General features: G+C 36.0%; 1 protein-coding gene across 1 annotated transcript in view; it reads left to right on the top strand.

Annotated features, from left to right (window-relative positions):
* Positions 1 to 19235, top strand: part of OXCT1 (3-oxoacid CoA-transferase 1) — an 88967-nt gene that overhangs the window by 36726 nt on the left and 33006 nt on the right. Inside the window, exons 8-13 of the mRNA XM_027712704.2 lie at positions 10557 to 10664; positions 13225 to 13336; positions 13810 to 13904; positions 14569 to 14617; positions 17928 to 18000; positions 18767 to 18842. Coding sequence (XP_027568505.1) covers positions 10557 to 10664; positions 13225 to 13336; positions 13810 to 13904; positions 14569 to 14617; positions 17928 to 18000; positions 18767 to 18842 — 513 coding nt within the window. The remainder of the gene's footprint in view (positions 1 to 10556; positions 10665 to 13224; positions 13337 to 13809; positions 13905 to 14568; positions 14618 to 17927; positions 18001 to 18766; positions 18843 to 19235) is intronic.

Below are 19235 nucleotides of genomic sequence, written 5' to 3'. Positions count from 1 at the left end.
TACATTTAGTTAACATGCTTCTGATTCATGATGAGATTTTTGGGTTGTCCTGTGCAAGGCCAGAAGTTGGACTCGATGATCCTGATGTGTCCCTTTCAGCTAAGCATATTCTATTTTATGATTCTGTTCCGTTCTATGATTTTCAGGGGAGTAAACCTTTTTAGTAGTTAAGTTAGCTATGTGGGTGTTGTAACTTTTTTTTTGTTTGTTTGATTGGGGTTTTTTTTGTTGTTGTTACTGTTGTTTTTTCCTTTTCTGTTTTGTTTTTTTTTTCCCTACAGTTGCTTTTCTTTTGTATGTAACATAATTTGTGGCTTCAGATTTGGCACTTCATTGCTGGGGTAGTGAATATTAAGGGGTTAAAATTCATAGCAGATCAAATTGTTGCTGTTTGCTGCTCAGATTGCTGCTCAGATGGTTATACCTGCACACAGTATCAGATTTGAATTTGTTTTTATTTTATCTGTCTCCTATATTTTATTCCTTTCTAAATGATGCTTTCTTGAACGAGTATCATGGTTTTCTCAGCATTCAGTTTCAGAAGTTCATTGCAGATGTGAATATAATCTTGCCATGAAAAAAAATACTTTTATCCTTGTCACATATGTTAAGAACAAATATGACATTCAAAAACAAGAAAAAGCAAGTCCGTGGTTATCAGTGGATGCTGCAGATTGCCGGGAAGTCAGTGTGCTGGAGAAACTGATGGAAAGCCTCTGTTTGCTCCTAAAGCTAAATTTAGAGGTTTTTTCATTATGTTTTATAGAAAGCCTCATAGACTGTGCATTTGAAATATATTTCACTGCCAGAACTTGTGTCCTCTGTCATGAGAATTTGAAAATTAAAAGGATTTAAAATACTCTGGATTTTTTCAGCCCTACTTTTTGTATAAGATATGTTAATCAATCAATGACTTATCTGTCTCTGCATTTGAAATCATGCATTATTATAGCATTGAAAAGATGGTGCAGAGAAAGTTTTATGCATGATTCAAGGAATTTACATGCATATATACTTCTGTGTCTCAAAGCAGTAATTTGTTTTCTGTGCTAATAGCATCTCTAATGGAGATTTCTAGTATAAAATGAGAAAGACTTGATATTCAAACTGAAAATCTTACAAAAAATTACCTTCTGACGTGAAGCAAATGCATTTTTTCAGGTAGTCAAAATACTGAGATTTGAAAAGCTGCAGCCTTGTAACTATTGCTGCAGTGAGGATTTTTGAGTAATTGAATCAGTTGCTCAGATTTTAGTTTTCTCTTGCAGGATCTCTCCCCTGCAAATGCTATAGAATTATTAAATTTAAAAAGTAAGTATTTAAAGAGGAGTAATGAACTGAGATACCAAGACTGTCTTGACTTCAGATCGTGCTGATTTTTCAGGCTGCAGACAATGGTAAAAGAATGAGAGAAGACAACAGAGTAGTTTTCCATCTCTGTCTCTCAGTCACCTAGTTTTTCTTCCTCCCCCCCAAATATTTTATTAAATTTCTTTATAACCCACACTCATAATGTCCAGTGTGTGGAAATGCATTCCCATTGATATTCCCATGAATTAGATACTGAGATCCTTAATTTGCCACTTCTGATTCAGCTGGAGATGGCCATAACTAAACATTATTAAAACAACTTTAAGTTTAAACAGGTGTTTTGTTTTTTTTATTGTAGAGCAACAAGCACATTCCTTATTTTTGTTAAGCTTTGAAATAAGTCAAATGTATTTTATCAGTTTTCTTCTTGTTGAAAGAAGCAGAGAAAGGCAAAGAGGAGAGCTAGGGAATAATCCTGATTAAAATGGGGGAGATATGTAGCCAATTGGCTATGTAAGAAATAAGATAAGGAGCATTTATGCCTTCAGGGTCCTTAGAGTGCTGCATTTCTCAAACACTGAGCATCAAGAGCTGCAAGTGGTGGTACAAGCTCATCTAGCAATTAGATTTTTAAATAAACTAAATTTTTAAATGAAAATATTTTCAAGTACTTTCAAAACAGACGGTTTCATTTTTGTGCCAGAATATTTGCCTGTTTTAATTCCAGACTGATGGAAGTTATACTGATGTCTCATGATTCTCCCTTGTCTTTTAAGTGAATTAAGTAAGGTCTTAAGCACCTTTGTTTCTGTTGCTTTGCACTGTTGGATTTTTTTGTTTGTTTGTTTGTTTTTGTTTTTCAGCCTGTGTATTTTGAAATGTAACTTTTGTAACATCCAGGGATAGGGCCAGCTGAGAAACAGGCTTCCTAGCTTGGACAGCAGCACATTCTTGATGCTGTGGTTTCTGATCATCTCCTGAAAGACATTTAGGAAAGGTTATGTGGTTTGTGTTTGCCTTTGCCACCAGCAATTAAAAAAGACTCCTGTGCATCCCCCATTCACACCAAAGGAGACTGTCCCTCAATTATCCTGAACTAATCATGCATTCAGTTTCTGCTGGTGTTCATACATTGGGAAGAGCTATTTTTACATGGGTTTGGTCTTAAGTTTTTCAGAAATTATAGATGTATTTCATCGTTCAAAATTAGAACTAATTTGGGATTTTAAGAAATTCTAGATTTAAGGGACTAAATCGAGCCATCGTACAAGTAGAAATGAGTTGCTGTTTGTGATGGATTCCGTCAGATTTCATCAAGATTGAACATAAGCTAACCAATGTATCCTATTTAGGTGTGTGGCAGGAGGCTTGAGGGAGAGGGGAGAACCATCTGAATTATATGAAGTTAGCCACCCAGATATCATCTAGACTTTCAGACACAAGAAGAACAAACTTGCTAACTGAAAGTAAAGGTTTCTTGGAGTGCTGAATTTTTCTTTGATCAATTGAGAGGAATCAGAGACAGCAAAGAAATGGATCATTAATGTACTCCTATTTTGAGGGGGCTGGAGAGGGAGAGGTTAAAAATCCAAACAAATAGTTTCTCTAAAATTCAGTTTAAATAAGTTGTGTAACAGTTCTATTGGAAATATTAGCCAATTAGTATTGGCTTGATGTGCTTCAGCAGTTATTCTACCTGATTTATAAATACAGAGACGGAATAGAAAACTTGGTATGATCACGAGATTAGGGGTTGTACTTGTTATGACTTTGAATATTAGATGTTCTAAAGACAATTTTTCTGTTTTCTAGTGAAATCAGAATTTTCTCATTAGGCTGTGATAAGCAAAAAATTCTATTTTTATGATTTGAAGGACTGTTTTAACTATGTTTCTGTCAGCTTCAGCATCAAATAATAATTTTGGTTCTGTGAAGCACATAATAAAATTTTGGTGGTTTTTTTTTTTTTTTTTTTTAATTTCCATGCATACCTAGTGCTCTCCTTTCCAGGCAGCTTTCAGGAAGGATAGTGATTAAGTGCAAGAAAAGTTTAATTTTTCTTAAAATTTGTTACTGACAGTCTCTTTATACCCACATTCCTGTGGTCTGTTGAAAGTGTCTAAGTGGCATGACATACTGCTGGCAGTTGTTTTTTCTTCCAAGCTTTTCCTTGTAAAGTACTCTATCTACCTTCTTTCTCAACACTGGAAAAGTTTTATCATCTTGAATGTTTTGGATATTTGGGATATCTGCTACGTTTCTGAAGGTGAAATGGACTACACCGATGCCTTGTTGAGAAGAAAGTGGTAGCATGTAAAGTAGTTTTCAGAAATCTTTGTAAATTACTGTTGTCTAAAATGAACATCTGAAATAAGGAGAACTAATACATGTGTGCACAGAATGTGTCGTTTTGAGATGATGTCTTATTGTTGCCTTCTCTTTCTTAGCAGAGAGAACCAGCAACATAATTTGTTACAAAACAGCTGCTAATTTACTGTTTTACTGTGATTGCTGTATGTCTCCTGCTTAGCATGCTGTGGTCTGATCCTTAGAATAGAGGTATTCCTTGAATTTGAAGGTGCTTTAGTTGGACTTATGTAGACTGTAAAGTACAAATACTACCTTCTTGGATAGTACAATTAAATCTCTAATTTTTTCTTTATTTTTATTTTTATTTTACTTTTTTACCTCTCCCTTCAGCAGTGAGTAAGCTGAAAAGCAGTAAAAGTTAAATTTATCTCCTGACCTTTAAGTTATATTTCTTTGAATGCGTAGGATAGGAGATCTCTTTCATTCTCTTTTCATTCGTCATTTCTCTGATATGAGTAAGAAAATAAAATCTTTTGTTCCGATTAAAGTTGATTTTTTTACTGGGGGGCGAGAGTTCAGTTATTTGTGATAATATGTGAACAATTTCAATAAAAATTTTATTTTTTTTACTTTCTAATCAATTAAAAGGCTTTCAATCTAATGTAATTTGAAAATAAGCAACAAAGTACAGGAATAATGTATTCAAAGCAACGTAATGTTTTGTTTGAAAAAACTGTTAAATTAAGTCATTCTGGTAGAGTTAATATTGTTAGCAGCTATTCTGTTCTGGAGTGCAAGGATTTGAGGTGTGAGCAGTCACCTTATTCAGCAGAGGTACCTAGTACATGTTAAACAGGTTCTTCTACCATTAACTAATCCTTAAAAAATTAAAACTACATTCACTGATTGTGACATTTTTGCTTTCCTCTGGCTCTTCTCCCATTATTTATTTCATTGATTGAAAAATAATTACATAATGTAATCTAAAAACAGATTTTCCAAAATTGCCATCTCCAGATCTGAGAAAAATATTTCGTATATATTCCATATGGATTTTTACATTTATTTTTTTTTAAGAACTTAGATATTGAATACAAATTGGATGCTTTATACTTAAAAGGTGAGAATGTAATTATATTGCCTTTTTTGTTATCACTACTATCATCCAGTTGAGCATTGTAAAAATAAGCACTGAGCACTATGAAATCATCTCATTTAATCAAGAAAGCACAGGTCACAAAATGTGATCACAACCAGCAGGAGTTCATTGATGGCTTATATGAAAGCAGCCACAGGGTTTCTGAAGGAATTTCTCCTTAGGTGTGCCTGCTGTAGGAGGCTGGTTTGGTTGGTAATACTGGGACTGGTAGTTTGCTGGATATTAAAGCAATCTCTTGTGCTTTTAATTCAGGTAATTTTACCATAGAAAAATAGTGTGAAATCCTAATGAATTAATTAAAGGATGCAAGAAAACAGCTATCATCACTTTAACTTTTTGATGCCTACAGAATTATATAGACCTGCTTCTGCAGGTCATCAAACAAGCAAGTCGGTCAATTTAATGGAGGCACTTCCTTTGAGAAATGTTAGCGTTGTCTGACTTTGAACATGTTCTTGAAACTTAAGACTGTTGTGTATCCTGGCTGTGCATTATGTGACTATCTTAAAAATTTCTGAAGATGTGTACATGGGAGAACCTCTCCAGAGACTGGTGGTTAAATTTTTCTTACTCTTTCATACATGCACGCAGCTTTACACATGGATAGCTTTTGCAGATAATCAAGTATGCTTCCTCTTTCCTTTGCGGTGTTTATCCCAGAATTACTGTGTGTGAGTACCTAGAGGAGGTAATTTAGTGCAGTCTGTTTTCTCCTCTGCTGTCAGCAGTACAGCACAGAGGAAGATGTCAAATGCGTGGAATGGAAAGGGGTGGTTGGAGGAAACATGGAGCAGGTGCAGAGAAGTGTGGGAGAAGAGTTTAGGCCTGAGGCAACTAGAAGTGAAGGTGGTAACTAAGGAGATTTAGAACAGAGAAAACAAAGGTGAATTGAGTATATTCTAGCAGGGGCTCCTGATTTAGGTGGATGCGTATCCACATGACAAAGAACCTGGAGACAAACCTACGAGATTTATGTCAGCTTTGCTCCTTAATTATCGGATACAACATACTGAGAACACAGCTCACTGTTTTTCTCTGTGGTGTTTACAAAGTGTTACAGTCTATTAGAAACCAGGAAAAGAAAACTGTTCGTTCCTGGTTCGTCAGAAGCTATGAAGAAGGTGGTCTATGTCCAGCCTCTGACTGAGAACATCCTTAAACTGCACATTGCTAGTAGCTGGGAGAATATAACCAGAAGTACCACATACTACCTTGTAAGCTCCTGTTGCGAAGAAGGAGGGACCTTCAGTGTGACCTAGACCAGTCACATTAGGTGAAAGGTTCTCTAACAAATTTGAACATTACAGATCTTTACTGTTCCCCTGCCCCTCAGTATGCTTATGCATTTATTCCAAGTCTGATGTGAGCATAATATAGTGATTATCGACCAAGATGTGCCTTTTTCAGGCTATTTGATACTTGCTTGATTTTAAAGTTGTAAAAGTCTCATTTTCAAAGTGGTTGTTGACTGACTGTCATTCCATTAATACAAGATTTTGACTGAAGTAGAAATTTCGTGATCTGGCTGAACTTAGAGTCAGAAAAGGAAAGAATTGAACTCAGAAGATTCTCTGTTTCATCTCCCTGCGTACAGGCAGAACTGAGTAATATTGACCTGAATTTCATAAAAAGCTTTGATGCTGCAAAACAGTGAAATACACACTGAAAACAGTTCACTGGAAATTAAGAACACACTATATGAACTTACTTTGTCATAGCTCAGTAAGTTCATATAGTGTGTTCTTAGTTTCCAGTGAACTGTTTTCAATGTGTATTTCACTGTTTTGCAGCATCAAAGCTTTTTATGAAATTCAGTCTAAACAATTAAGATTAATGTTTTTTTCTCTCTTGTTTGTCATTAACCATGGGGTTTTTGTGATCTTGAGTGAACTAGAGACATAAAATTTATTGTCCTAGTCCTTATTATGTATTTTGATTTTTTAATTCTTATTATTTTATAAATGTTATGCTGAATTATGCAGTGACATCATGACTTTTCCAGTAGTGAACTGAAGAAGGGCTCTGATGAGGCTAAATTTCATTTCATTTCCCTGTTGTTTTGGACATTTAAAGAGTCGTAATGTTTTATTTTACTTAAGTTCTGCTAGGAATTTTCATTATTTCAGTTTTAATAACTGAATCGAACTAGAATAATTAAGATAGTGATAGAGAGATTTAATAAAGTCAGTGCAAAAATAAGCTACTTACAAATGCATAGGTTTCTCCCTCCATCTCTTTCTTTCTCTCACCCACACGTTTTTGATTTTTTTCCTGTAATAAGGAATTATATTGTCATTTCTGCTTATAGCTTAATTTTATACTGAGATTTAAAACTAAAACAGCTGAAAACGTTTCACATATCATAACATACATAATTAGGCTGCAGAAATAGGTAAAAGGTATATACTTAAAACAAAGGCCTTTTTATTTTGATCAAGTGTTTGGCATGAAAGTTTGTGTCAGTGTAATTTCCTCACCTATTTTTGGTCAACAATCAGAGTTCTTTATTTTTCTTACTAGAAGTCCATTCAGAACCTTTCAGAAATTCTGAAATAAAGGTGAAGAATAGATGAATAAGTCTGCATTTGTTCATCCTGCTTCCATTGTCAGCAGTCACAGAAGATTTGCAGAAACCACTATACCCAGGAAGAAAAGCAATACTGTGAAACTCTTGAAACAATGAAAAGATTTTTAAATCAGATATCAGAGCCTTCCCAGAAGACAGAAGTCAGCTCACGTGGTCTCCTGAAGTTACCTTTTAGCTCTGCCTTTGTAGCAAAGATGTAAACATTTTCTGTCTTTTAGCACATTGATGAAATTAAGATTTAAACTGAACATATGTGCCCAAGGCAATCTAAATGGTACCAGAGTATTTTGATTTTCTAATTACAAAAAGTGCATGAGGTGGTCTGCCCTGATTAGTTCCCTCTCTCTGCATTCCCAGAGTTGGTGTCTCTTGGGTGGGATGCCATGTAACTGTTTTTGATGCTTACAGAGGTTCTTCTGCGCATGACAAAATAAAGCCCGAGGCAAGGTGAGTAGAGAGAAGAAAGAGCAGAAGGGAGAGCAGAACAGGAGAAAAACTCACATCCTTTTAATTATTAATATGAGTCCTCTCCTGCCTGTTTCCCTGTGGCTTAGGCTTACAGGTGTGTTCCAGAGAAGACTCCTAAAGAAATATGAAACCTGAAAGGGAAGTGAATATGCCCAGTGATGGGACTGTTTATTTTTGCATTATCATTCTTGTCTAGGAAGATACTTGGGTTATGCCCTGTGGTGAAGTTAAGGTGCTGATTCCCATAGCCATCAGATTTCCTGGTGTCTCTTCTGTTGGCACAGCTTCATCTCTGGCAATACTGATGGTGGGCAGCCCACTACAGTGCCTCAACTGGAGCATCATCTGGTTCCCTGTGAGAGGAGTTGAGAGAGAGAGTTGGAGCAATCAGGTGGCATTTGTACTTCCCCTGTGTGAATTATTCTTTTCCCATATAAACATGCTGATTAATTTCACTTGCAGAACTGGGAAATAGTTATTTTTGCATACATCACATGCAAATTCTTAATCCCTTTTCAAAATTCCACTTTATTGCTGTGGGGTATTTGAACTTACTTAATTTTAGTTCGATTTGATGCTTATTTCATATAATGGTAGAACATGGAAATTGCAAAACACCAGTAAGAATAGTGGAGGGTTGCCTGTGCACAGAAAGGTGTTGCAGTCTTCAGGGATCATTAGGCTTATCTGGAATCCTGGGACAAAATACAGTTTGCAGTGTTATGTTCATTTAGGATAATGTTTGGAAATATTAGAGGAGAAGCTATAATGCTGACTGCTGTGTCCAAAGAGACAAAATACAAACCAATTAGCAGAATGGCATGACTAATAACAAAATTCAACAATTTACTGTTGGATCAATTATTTGTCCTGTGTATTCTGTGGGGTGGGGTGAGAGAAACAGTGTGTCAAGTTTTCCAACAGCATAATTCTATTGGAGTTGGTTGAATTGTGCCAAGATTCTGGTTTTATAATCTCAACTCCTGCAGCAAATAGATGTAGTTCTTTTGTGAGAAAGTTCCAATCAGGACCAATTAGTATTCCCCAGGCCTAGTTTTCCACCTGATAAATGAAGAAAAATTTAACTAGAAAGGATGAATTTGAAAATTCTGCTGGTAGCAGATGATCTTGCTCGCCTATGACTCTGTTGAAGAGTCTTGTCTCCTGCTTCTCCTCCCTTTTGAGCATATTCTGACAGTAATCACTGTACCAGGAGTGCAGTGTGCTTCAGGAGTTTATCCCATGTTTGATTTGGTCTCCATATTAATCTTAAAATTCACATATAAAATAAAAAAGCTTGAAGTGAGATGGATGCAAGTGGAGCATTTTTTCATGAAAGCCCTAATTAGAATTTCCAAAATATTGATTTGATTATCTCTCATTATCTTGTGGGTAAGGGCTTTCTGGATGTGGGATTCTGCTCTGCATGAGCACTGAGTTTGGTGTTGCTCTGGCTGTTATTGCCTCCTCCTTTAGCACCTTTGTCTTAGAGATTTCAAAGCTCATCTTTTCTGTCTCTTTAATCCAGGGCTTTTTTAAGGGATCATCTGAACCTGATCCCTGGTCTTTAGTTTGTTAATTTTTCTTCTCCCTCTACTGCTCTTAGGGTGGATTGGTTTGTGTGTTTGTTTGTTTATTGTCACAATTCAAGGCACAGTAGGAAGGTAATTGTCTATCAGATATACTATAGATTTTAATATTGATCACATTGTGCAGTAACAGTAGGATGTCAAATTGAATTTTAAGCTCTTTAGTGTTGCTTCACTGGTGATGGCTGTTAAGTGATGTACCCTTACTGATTTATCATACCCTAGGTCTTGTTTTGGGGTTATTAAACTACAGACATTCTGGAAAGTTTAACTAATTCCTGGTAATAAAGGAATTTGGAAACTTAGTGAATTTCTTTTAATCTTTGAATAGATTGTTATATGTTATCTTTGACCTCTTGTTCTAACATTACATGTTTTCCCTGTGGTTGGATTCAGGTACAACACTAGCATTAGTGTCTGTTTTGTGGGAGAGTGAGATGTGCTCTGTGCGCCTCAGACCTGTCAGGGAAAGCACCAGACGTGACTGAAGGTCTGTGCTGCAGGAAGCTGCCTATAGCAGGATCTCTAGCTAGACCACCTTGAACTCAGACTTTGAAGGAAGGAAAACCTTATTGTCTGTGGTGCTCCAAATAGGTGACATTTCAAATCTATGTGTGGATGAGTGTCATTTTGTGCTGAATGTGTTTCACTTACTGTAGAGACTTCTAGATCTTCATCTTGCAATCCATTATTACAGTTCAAATGTTTTCTATTTATTTTGAGTACACTATGGAAAATCTTTGAGCCAGCTTCTATATTTGTATCCTCAAAATTCACACTTCTGCTTTATATTTTGTTACTAGCACATTGGTTTCCTCTGTTTGGACAAAAATTATTTTTGGGCAAAAAACTCTGACGTAACTGTAGATGTTATATTTCTTCAAGTTGGCCATACAGATTGGGCTGTTAAAACATAAACTACTTTCAATTTGTATGAAGAAATATCCTTTGAAAGAAGAGGACAGATAAGCATCTAAATTAACCTATTTTAAAGGCTATATGTATTTTGCCCCGTTCCTTAGTTTTCTTGATGTAATACACCGTATATTTAATATTTGAAACTTTATTGTTATTAAACACTTTAATTGAATACTTTTTTTCTAAATATTTTCACTTTCCATTTTTTCTGTAGGTAGAAGAAATTGTTGATATAGGAGCATTTGCCCCAGAAGACATTCATGTTCCCAAAATCTATGTCGATCGTCTATTACAAGGAGAGAAGTTTGAGAAGAGAATTGAAGTAAGTAGCTGAGATTCTTGGTCATGATGTATTTCAGTTTGGAGCGTATTTAAAATTTGCGGAGTTTTTGCCATACCCACCGATTCTTAGCACTGAGAAAACAGTGTGAGAAAAACCTGTCAAGTTTTACTAAGTACTGGAGGTTAGGTAGGTATTTACGTGGTGATGTGGGCATCTGGGAATTTATCCTTGTTTCTTAAACCTCAGACCCTGTGGTTCAGTCCTTGAATAATTTAGAGCAACTGCCTTCAGACCTGGATGGCTTTACCACAGCTGAAAATTTGGTGGAAAATGCTACTTCATTCTCCTTTCTTCCCTCAGTTCACTTGCTGTAGGCACAGCAGGGGGAACACCTAGACCAGGAGCTGACTTTGATGATTAGATGCTGCCTTTTCAACTGGAAAGCTCTTGACATGGGCACATAGGGCCAGTCTCTTTTGTGCCATGTGTTGAATTATGTTGTGCTGCAAAGGTCTTGGAAACTTTTGTTTCCTTTTCTTTAATCAGGAACTTTTTTAGCCAGTGGCCTTTCTGGTCTAAATAAAAGATGTCAGTAGCTATTAAAAGTTGCAGCAATAATATTCTACCACTGAAAATTATGATTATGTAATTGTTGTCTGTTGTTTCTGTGGCTTTACCTCACTCAGTCTATGTCTCTGTATTCGTTTTGATGATGTGACAATGCTTTTAAAGTGCAGTTTAAAATTCTGTATTTCTCTTGTATCTCCATACTTGGGAGGGGAATTTTTCAAAATGTCATCAGAAGAGCTGGTGGAGAGGGAGAAATATGAGAAGGAAAAAAACATTCGGGGTAAAAAAAAGGTGCAGAAAGGAATTCTAATAGTTAAATTTTCATTGTTAAAACCAAGTCACAAAATGCTGGAAAGTCATACAAGGCCTTTTCTGTGAGGTAAACTCTTGTGAATGTTAAAGTTAAAAAGCTTTTTTTTTCTTTCCATCTGTTCATTCTGCAAAAACATATTGCATGTTGTTAAGTAATTGACTGTAAACAGATGTGTCAAACCTTTTTTTTTTACCCCTCTGGTCATGTCGGGTTAGATTGCAACTAGTGGTCTATCTCCTTCTTCTGAATGGATGCATTATCTCACAGAAAAGCTTTTCACCTTACGTGACAGAAATCTTTTTTGCATTTATTAAACTGTTGCTTTTACTGCATCTTGGGTAAATAAGTGAATACACCTGCCTAGTCAACTGCCCCCTTCCCTATATGCTTAAGAAAAAAAATAAAGGGAGGGTAAAGAAAGCTACTATAAACTGCCAAGCAAAGTTGTAACAGAGATTAATTTGGGTTGTGACAATTTTGTAATTCTGGCAGTGGCACCTCTCATTACTAGAGGCATAGGAAAGAAATGGCAGATTTATTTACTCTTCCATTACATTTTATGTATGAAGTGGCTGTACGAAGTGTTGAGTATGATAAGTGGTGAGGGAACATGAGGAATAAGAGAAATAAAGAGAACCTAGTCTGTCATAATTCTTACTGGCTCTAAATAGCAGTTCCCGCCTAATATGGCTCAGAAGTGGTCCCTCTCGTGCAAATCATACTTTCTATCCAGTCTTCTCTTTGCTGCAGAGAAATCCTCTTTGTTCTTAATTCTTAATTGTTCTTAATTCTTCTATAATCTGCAAATGAAGCAAATCTAGGGAAAATAGCTAAGGCATAAAATGAAAGTTGCTGGGAAATTCAGGAGGGTTGATACTACTGGTTTCTCACTGCTAAGGGTGAAGGTGACTCTGCAAAAATTCTTTTGCAATGATGAAAAGTAACAGAGGATAATTTTTCCTGATGTGCTAATTGTAGGCCTGAAGTAGGAGAGGATGTGAAGGCAAATGGGGGTGTAGGACATGGTGTTGTCCAGAGGAGTTTTATATACATAGGAGAGATGAGCAAAGGACGTAATCTATGTAGACAATAATTTACAAAAAAGGCGTCACAAACTTCTTTAATGTCATGGCTTTTTCACCAATATGTGATTGGTGAAACATTAGCTTAAGGCCAGAAAATTGCAGGAAACTACTTCAGGCAGATGTATGGAAGATTACAGAGATTTTTGTTAGAAAACTTCTGTTTCTTAGCTCCACTATCTTTGTCTGTCTTATGCGTTTGTCTGTCTTATGCTTATAAATCTAGGATACCTCATTAAGTTGAATGAATGCAGAAAGAGAAAGATATTTGTGTTTTCAGCTGACATTTTACAAATCTATTTAGGTGTCTCTGGGGTAATGAATCTCAGACTTGCTAGTATTTGCACTAATGCTTGGTGCTTTCTTCACCACTTGTCTATGTATCAGGCTTGGCAATACAGATCAAAAAAATAACATTTTGCTGTAAGGCCTTCGTTGGTGGTATTTGATGACTGCGTTGGCCTAGATAAGCTTGAATGGATAAAATAAAAGGTCATGTTTTTGTAGAAGATGTAGAATAAATAACTTTATTCTCAGACCAAGTATCTCAGTGCAATCACAAATCAGGCTTTTGTGTCTTGAGAAGCAAGAATCTGATTCTGCTCTTTACTTATGATTATTTCTTATTTTGCAGCGTTTATCAATTCGAAAGCCTGAAGACTCAAAATCCAAACAAAAGCAAGGAGACAACGTGAGGGAGAGGATCATCAAACGGGCTGCTTTGGAGTTTGAAGATGGCATGTATGGTATCCTTCAGCTGTGCTATAGATGAAAATGAGGACTGATTAGAATAACAACTGCAGCTGGCTTGTTTAGGACAGGTTAATTAACATGCTCATTGTTTTTCCCAGACCCTCTGATTCTCTCATTTTGTTAATATGCAATTGAAAGAGAAGGGATGCTAAGACATAGAGTACCTGGAGTTTTTAATCCAGGGGTATCTGAGGGGTTTGTTAGCAGTTGAATGTTTTGAAAGAATTTCTTGAAAAAGTTTAAAATGAAGCTTTACTTGCACTGTCATTTTTTTGTCATGTAAAGGATTTGACAGAATAAAATTAGACAGTCCAAATGGCAAAATAATTCATCACAAATATGAGACATAAATAAAAATGAAAGTGTTTGTGAAGAGAACAGTTCTAGTCTAATCATTTTACAATGATAACTTGTTTTGATTTACTAGTTTGCAGTAAATGTTTGTGCCTTAACCACTTCTTTTCAGCTAATCTGGGTATTGGAATCCCACTGTTGGCCAGTAACTTCATCAGTCCAGACATAACTGTTCACTTACAAAGTGAAAATGGAGTCTTGGGTTTGGTAAGAATATATTGTGGTCACTTACTACAGTGTTTTTATCTTGGAGTGGTTAGGTTTTATTCCCCACCGATCTCCAACTTGATTATAATTTTACTAAAAAATCATATTCAAATATATGCCATATTACATCACCATAAAATTCTTATTGTACTGCAGGGAAGTTTTTAAAGAAATGCTCACTTTATGATTATAGTGCTACTTTGCTAAGGATCTTCTTAAGTACATGTTTTGCTGGAATCAGAACCTTCACTAGTTTGCAAGACCAAGAATTGTATGTCTTATCAAACATAATTTTAAATAAATCTTAAAATTAATATTATATTCACTGTCAATATAGCTTTATGAAGTTGCAGTCACTTAACTTTTTCTGAAAAATGTCTGTCACTTTGGTTAAGAAGAAAAAAAAACCCAAATCAAACAAACCCCCACTTCATGGTTGTTTAGTAATTCTAACAGCCTCTGACAATATGTCCATCAGGCCTGATATGTTAGTTGATGTAAATTGTTGCTTGTATTGTCAGGATTTTTTTTCTGCTGAAGATAAAAAATGCATCTCTGTGATGATCTGTTTTAAGTAATAAGCATTAGAAATAATAAAGCAGTTATGAATTGTATTTCAAAGGTATTTTAATATAAAGCTGACACACATCTTTATTGTTGTCAGGGTCCTTATCCACTGGAAAGTGAAGTAGATCCAGACCTGATTAATGCAGGTAAAATATTTTAATTAACTTTAATTCATGGAAAGTGATTATTCATTGTTAACTTAAAAATTTTCTTTTGATGTAGTACTTGAACCCAGAATTCTGTTTTATTTGTTCATAAATGTTAATATATTTGTCTTCCTTTAAGTAAAGGCTGGTTTTGATCAATGGAGATATTTAATATTCTTGGTAGAGGGCTTATGCTTTGATGCATCTTAGTAGCTACTAAAGGAAACTCTCTTCCAGGCCAGTCAGTAAAGGGTCAAATCATCATTTTCACAAGTGAGATTGTTTCGTGCAGCCTGTGTGGAAATATGTTTTTTTTTCTTGCTGCTTTTCACTTTGCGTTTTTTAGAAAATGATTTTCAGTAATTTATACTTGGGACATGTTTTAAAACATCCTGTGTATAATGGCCTGGTTTATTCCTGGCCACGCAGTGTAACTCATTTGCATTCAGAGAGGGAGTGGCAGCCAAGTCAGGGGGAAAGACCCTGCCTAGATGGGACCTGGCACAGTGAGGAGCTCTACTGGGGGCAGCTGCTTTTGCCACTTTAGTGGGGGAGTGACAATGCTCACGTGCTGGTTTTTCCCAGCTGTTTTGGTGCATTTCACCTCAGAAGCAGCCATGGAATGTAAAAACATAAGCTTTTTATGATTTAGCGCATCTGTCTGATTTTTTTTTTCGGTAAGTTGTGCCTATGTACATTTTCTGTTTCCATGTAAAATAACCCTTCTATATTGTGTTATGACAAAGAAAAGTGGGCCTTTGAACCTTCTCATGCATGTTAATGGTACAGGTTATAGACCTGACACATCTTAGAGTTTTTTTCATATGGCAAATATATACTTTTCATATTTTTTTATTGAAGTATACATATACATACATACAAATACAGGTATGCGTGTGTACATATGTATCTATACAGACAGTGCCTTTCTCAGTGGCTGTTAGCAAGTACAATTAAACTCTGAAAAGTCAAAGAAGATAAAGCACTGACATCAAATAAGCTTTTAATTTAATATCAGGGTGCGGTCCAGCAATTGTTCATTGACTTGAAATATTTGCTGCTTGGCTCAACTAATTGGTACCATTATCATACTGCTATGTAACTGCCCCCGTTACAGTACTGTATTTTAAATACGAAGTTATCTGAGGCCATCTTCAGGTTTGAAATAAAAAATGATTAAGAAATTGAGTCCATCATTTCACCAGTAGCTACGTAATTCTTTTGATACACTGTATGAAGGAATATTTCAGAAGTGTCACGGGCTGGAAAACATTATTTAGAAGAAAAAAAATACTATAAAAGGTGAAATTATTTGCTTGTCTTTTAGAACTGAAGTTTTTATATGGGTGCATACGAAAAATGCACATGTTAACAGAGTGACAATGGAAAAATGTCAAAGAACTTCATAAATTCCCTGAAAAGTCATTGTGCTTTAATATGGAAGTCAAGATGATCTTGAATTGTTATTTGTAGTTGATAAGTATTTTTGCAGAGAATCTGGAAGGGATCAAGCTGACATAAGAGGTCAGAATGCAAAATGAAAATCAGATTATTCTAGTATTGGGAGTTCAGTGTTAAGCAGCTTCACATTTTCCTCTGAAGCTGCAGTAAACTGGACATAGGATAGGTGAACCTCAGATCTACCACCAAAATTATTATTGCTATAATTGCTGAAACATTCAGAGGCTGCTAAATCCCACTAACACATGGCTGGATTAAAACCATTCTAGGTGCTTTCCAGCCAAATTTATAAAACAAAGTGCAGAAAACAGAAGCTAAATGGCAGAGGAATAGAAGTTGATTCTGTTCTCATTCATCAACTGGAATGATCCAGTATCAGTCCCAAAGTCCACATTTTGAAATGTACACCTAGCCTGGGCTTTTGCCAAGTTTTTATCTGCAAATGTAATTGTATTGCTATGAGATATGTATGGGTTTTTCTGTTTGTCCCATTTTCTGAATGTATCACGTGAAGTTTATCTTCACTGCAATTGAAAGGTAGACTACTGTATTACAGCAGAAATATTTAAAAGTGCTGACATCCTGAGAACATTTGCAAGAAATGGGTAATGTGGTGCGCTTTCTACATTGTTCTGTAGTCCTAAGCCTGTGTCTCCTTTCTTCTCATCATTGCCTTACCCTTCACTTTATCCTAGGCCTATGGTGTCATGTCACTGCCCGCAGGCCACGTTGTCTTCCCACTGCCTTGGGTGGGTGACTGGTAGGGAAGGACAATTCAGGCAGTCTCAGCAGGTCTGGGCTTTAGCATGAGTGAATTCTCACAGTGTGACTGCAAGACCACTTGTATGACCTTAATTCTATGTACTATTCTGTGTGTCAAAATTTAATTTCCATACAACTAGTATATAAGATACATCAGGTGAACTCAGTAATTAAAGCAAGTGTCTTAGATCTGTGTTTTAACTTTTCTACACAGTTTTATTCTCTATTCCCATCCTCTCAGTTAATTTCATTGTCTTTTTTCCTCTGTTTTTTGGAAACTGTTTAATGATACCTTATTCCCCTTTTCATTTGTAATGATGCCTTATTCCCCTTTTCCTTTGTTGTTACACTGTTCCTTTACAATGTCATCTGGTCCTAAAATATTTCGGTTTGTTGGGTTTTTTCTCTCAAGTTTCCCATGCTTAGTTTATAATTTCACCTTTGTCTGTCTTTCTTATGCCTTTTCAGAGGCACCCTGTATATGTGGTTGTTGCTTAGACTGATTCAAAGAATTGGCAGGAAAGGAAGAAAAGAGCCCTGGACAGAAAAATAAGATGCTTCCAGGTGTGCTCCATTGCTTGACCCAATCGTTGTTCAGAGAACAGTACAGCACTCAGAAGCACATTTTCTTGTGCACTTTAACAAAGCAAGAGTAGACTAGACCTGTCATTTATCTTTCTGTATTCTACATTGTTAGCACTATAAACTCTGTCACTCTTTCTTGCAGCCTCCCTGTCTCCTGAAGACCCTCTCTTTCTCTGTTTCAAAAGAGTTACTTCTCACTTTTTCTATGAATTGTGCAGAAAGCTAAAGTCCACAGATATTTCTTACACTCTGGTTTTAGCGATGTCTTGCCTGGAACTGCAGGTGGTCAAAGAGCAGACAATCCTATCATTAAAAACTGAAAACAAATTGCTTCACAATTCAGTATGACTGATTAGGGTAACATTTGACATAGTAATCAGGTCCATAGTTGTACTGACTCCTAAGGAATTTCGTAAAAAACCCTTATTTCTTGGTTAATAGCTGTGACTTGATTTGTCAAAGAAACAAAATACATACATACTGTAGCTTATTTCTTTTACAGGTAAGGAGACAGTGACTGTTCTTCCAGGTTCTTCCTATTTCTCTAGTGATGAATCATTTGCAATGATAAGAGGGTATGTAACAACACAAACCCTGATCTTTTTGAAACAGGAAAAGAATAAACTGAGTCAATGACTGAACTCATTAGTATTTCTTTCAAATGTGGTTAGCATTTAAAAACCTGTAAAATTATCATGGACTTAATCAGTGATGGTTTACAGAGGATTTAGCCTAGCTGTTGGAAATAAAAGAACCACTGTAACTAATAGATACCGTAATGATGTTTGTGCCTACCACCACCTGGCCATATATAAACACATTTATAACTATGTTTTAACAACTACTTTTTAGTCATTTCCAAGTATCTAATCTGTACTTGCACTCTATATTTTTTTAGCTCAGCTTGCAATTGTGATCCTCATTCCACCTCCTTCATGGAAATTCACCCTCTGCACCTGTTTTTTGTTTGTTTTTTCAGAAAGGAGGTTGGATGCAAACAAACACTAAATCCTAATGGCTCTGAAAGGATAATGAGTGCATGTAAATATGTGAAGGAGTGCACTTAAAAGTACGAGTTCAGAGCTGATTGAGTGTGCATGCAATTAACCAAAACCAGACGAAAGTAGGAATGGTTTTGAGGCTCAGTAGGCATAAAGAGAAGTTTGCACCAGTGATACATCTAGAGGGGAAAAAACCCAGCTATATGTGTGGCACAACGGTTGCTTTCTCTGTCATGTGCCACCATTTTTAGATTGATGTAATGAGAATGAAAAAAAGCTTCTTAAGGTTTGTGGGCTGTTACTTGAACATGATATGCTAATTACAATTTTCTGTTGCCAGCGGCCATGTTGACTTGACAATGCTTGGAGCTATGCAAGTGTCCAAGTACGGTGACCTGGCCAACTGGATGATTCCTGTAAGTAGGTGTTTGAACTACTGTCACTATATTTAGGATAATACAGATATAGCTGAGGGTCAGGTGAAGGAGAAAAGAGCAGAAGTAGAATGTGGGTTGTGAAGTTCAAAGCATTAAAATAGAGGGTATGTGCATTTTTTCTGCATATTGCTGGCACCAAGCAATCTGCTTTCCTCTAAAACTATGCTTGCACTGAGCACTGTGAAAAGCAAAGCATGATCGATGCAAGCCTTTTTCATTCCTCTCATGCCTTTCAAATGTCATGGGTTTTTTGCTGAGGGTTGATGCTTTTTCTTGAGAGCGACAACTCTTGTATGGTTCCACCTGGAGCAGTGACTTGAAGAAAAGTGTAAAATAGCAAGCAACTTATTATAAAATTATAAAAAAATGCCT

The sequence above is a fragment of the Pipra filicauda genome, unplaced genomic scaffold, assembly GCF_003945595.2.
Source record: "Pipra filicauda isolate LSUMZ 115617 unplaced genomic scaffold, ASM394559v2 scaffold52_size3558583_pilon, whole genome shotgun sequence".
Taxonomy (NCBI): Eukaryota; Metazoa; Chordata; class Aves; order Passeriformes; family Pipridae; genus Pipra; species Pipra filicauda.
Note: the sequence above shows the minus strand (reverse complement) of the source record. Positions and strands in the feature narration are given on the sequence as shown.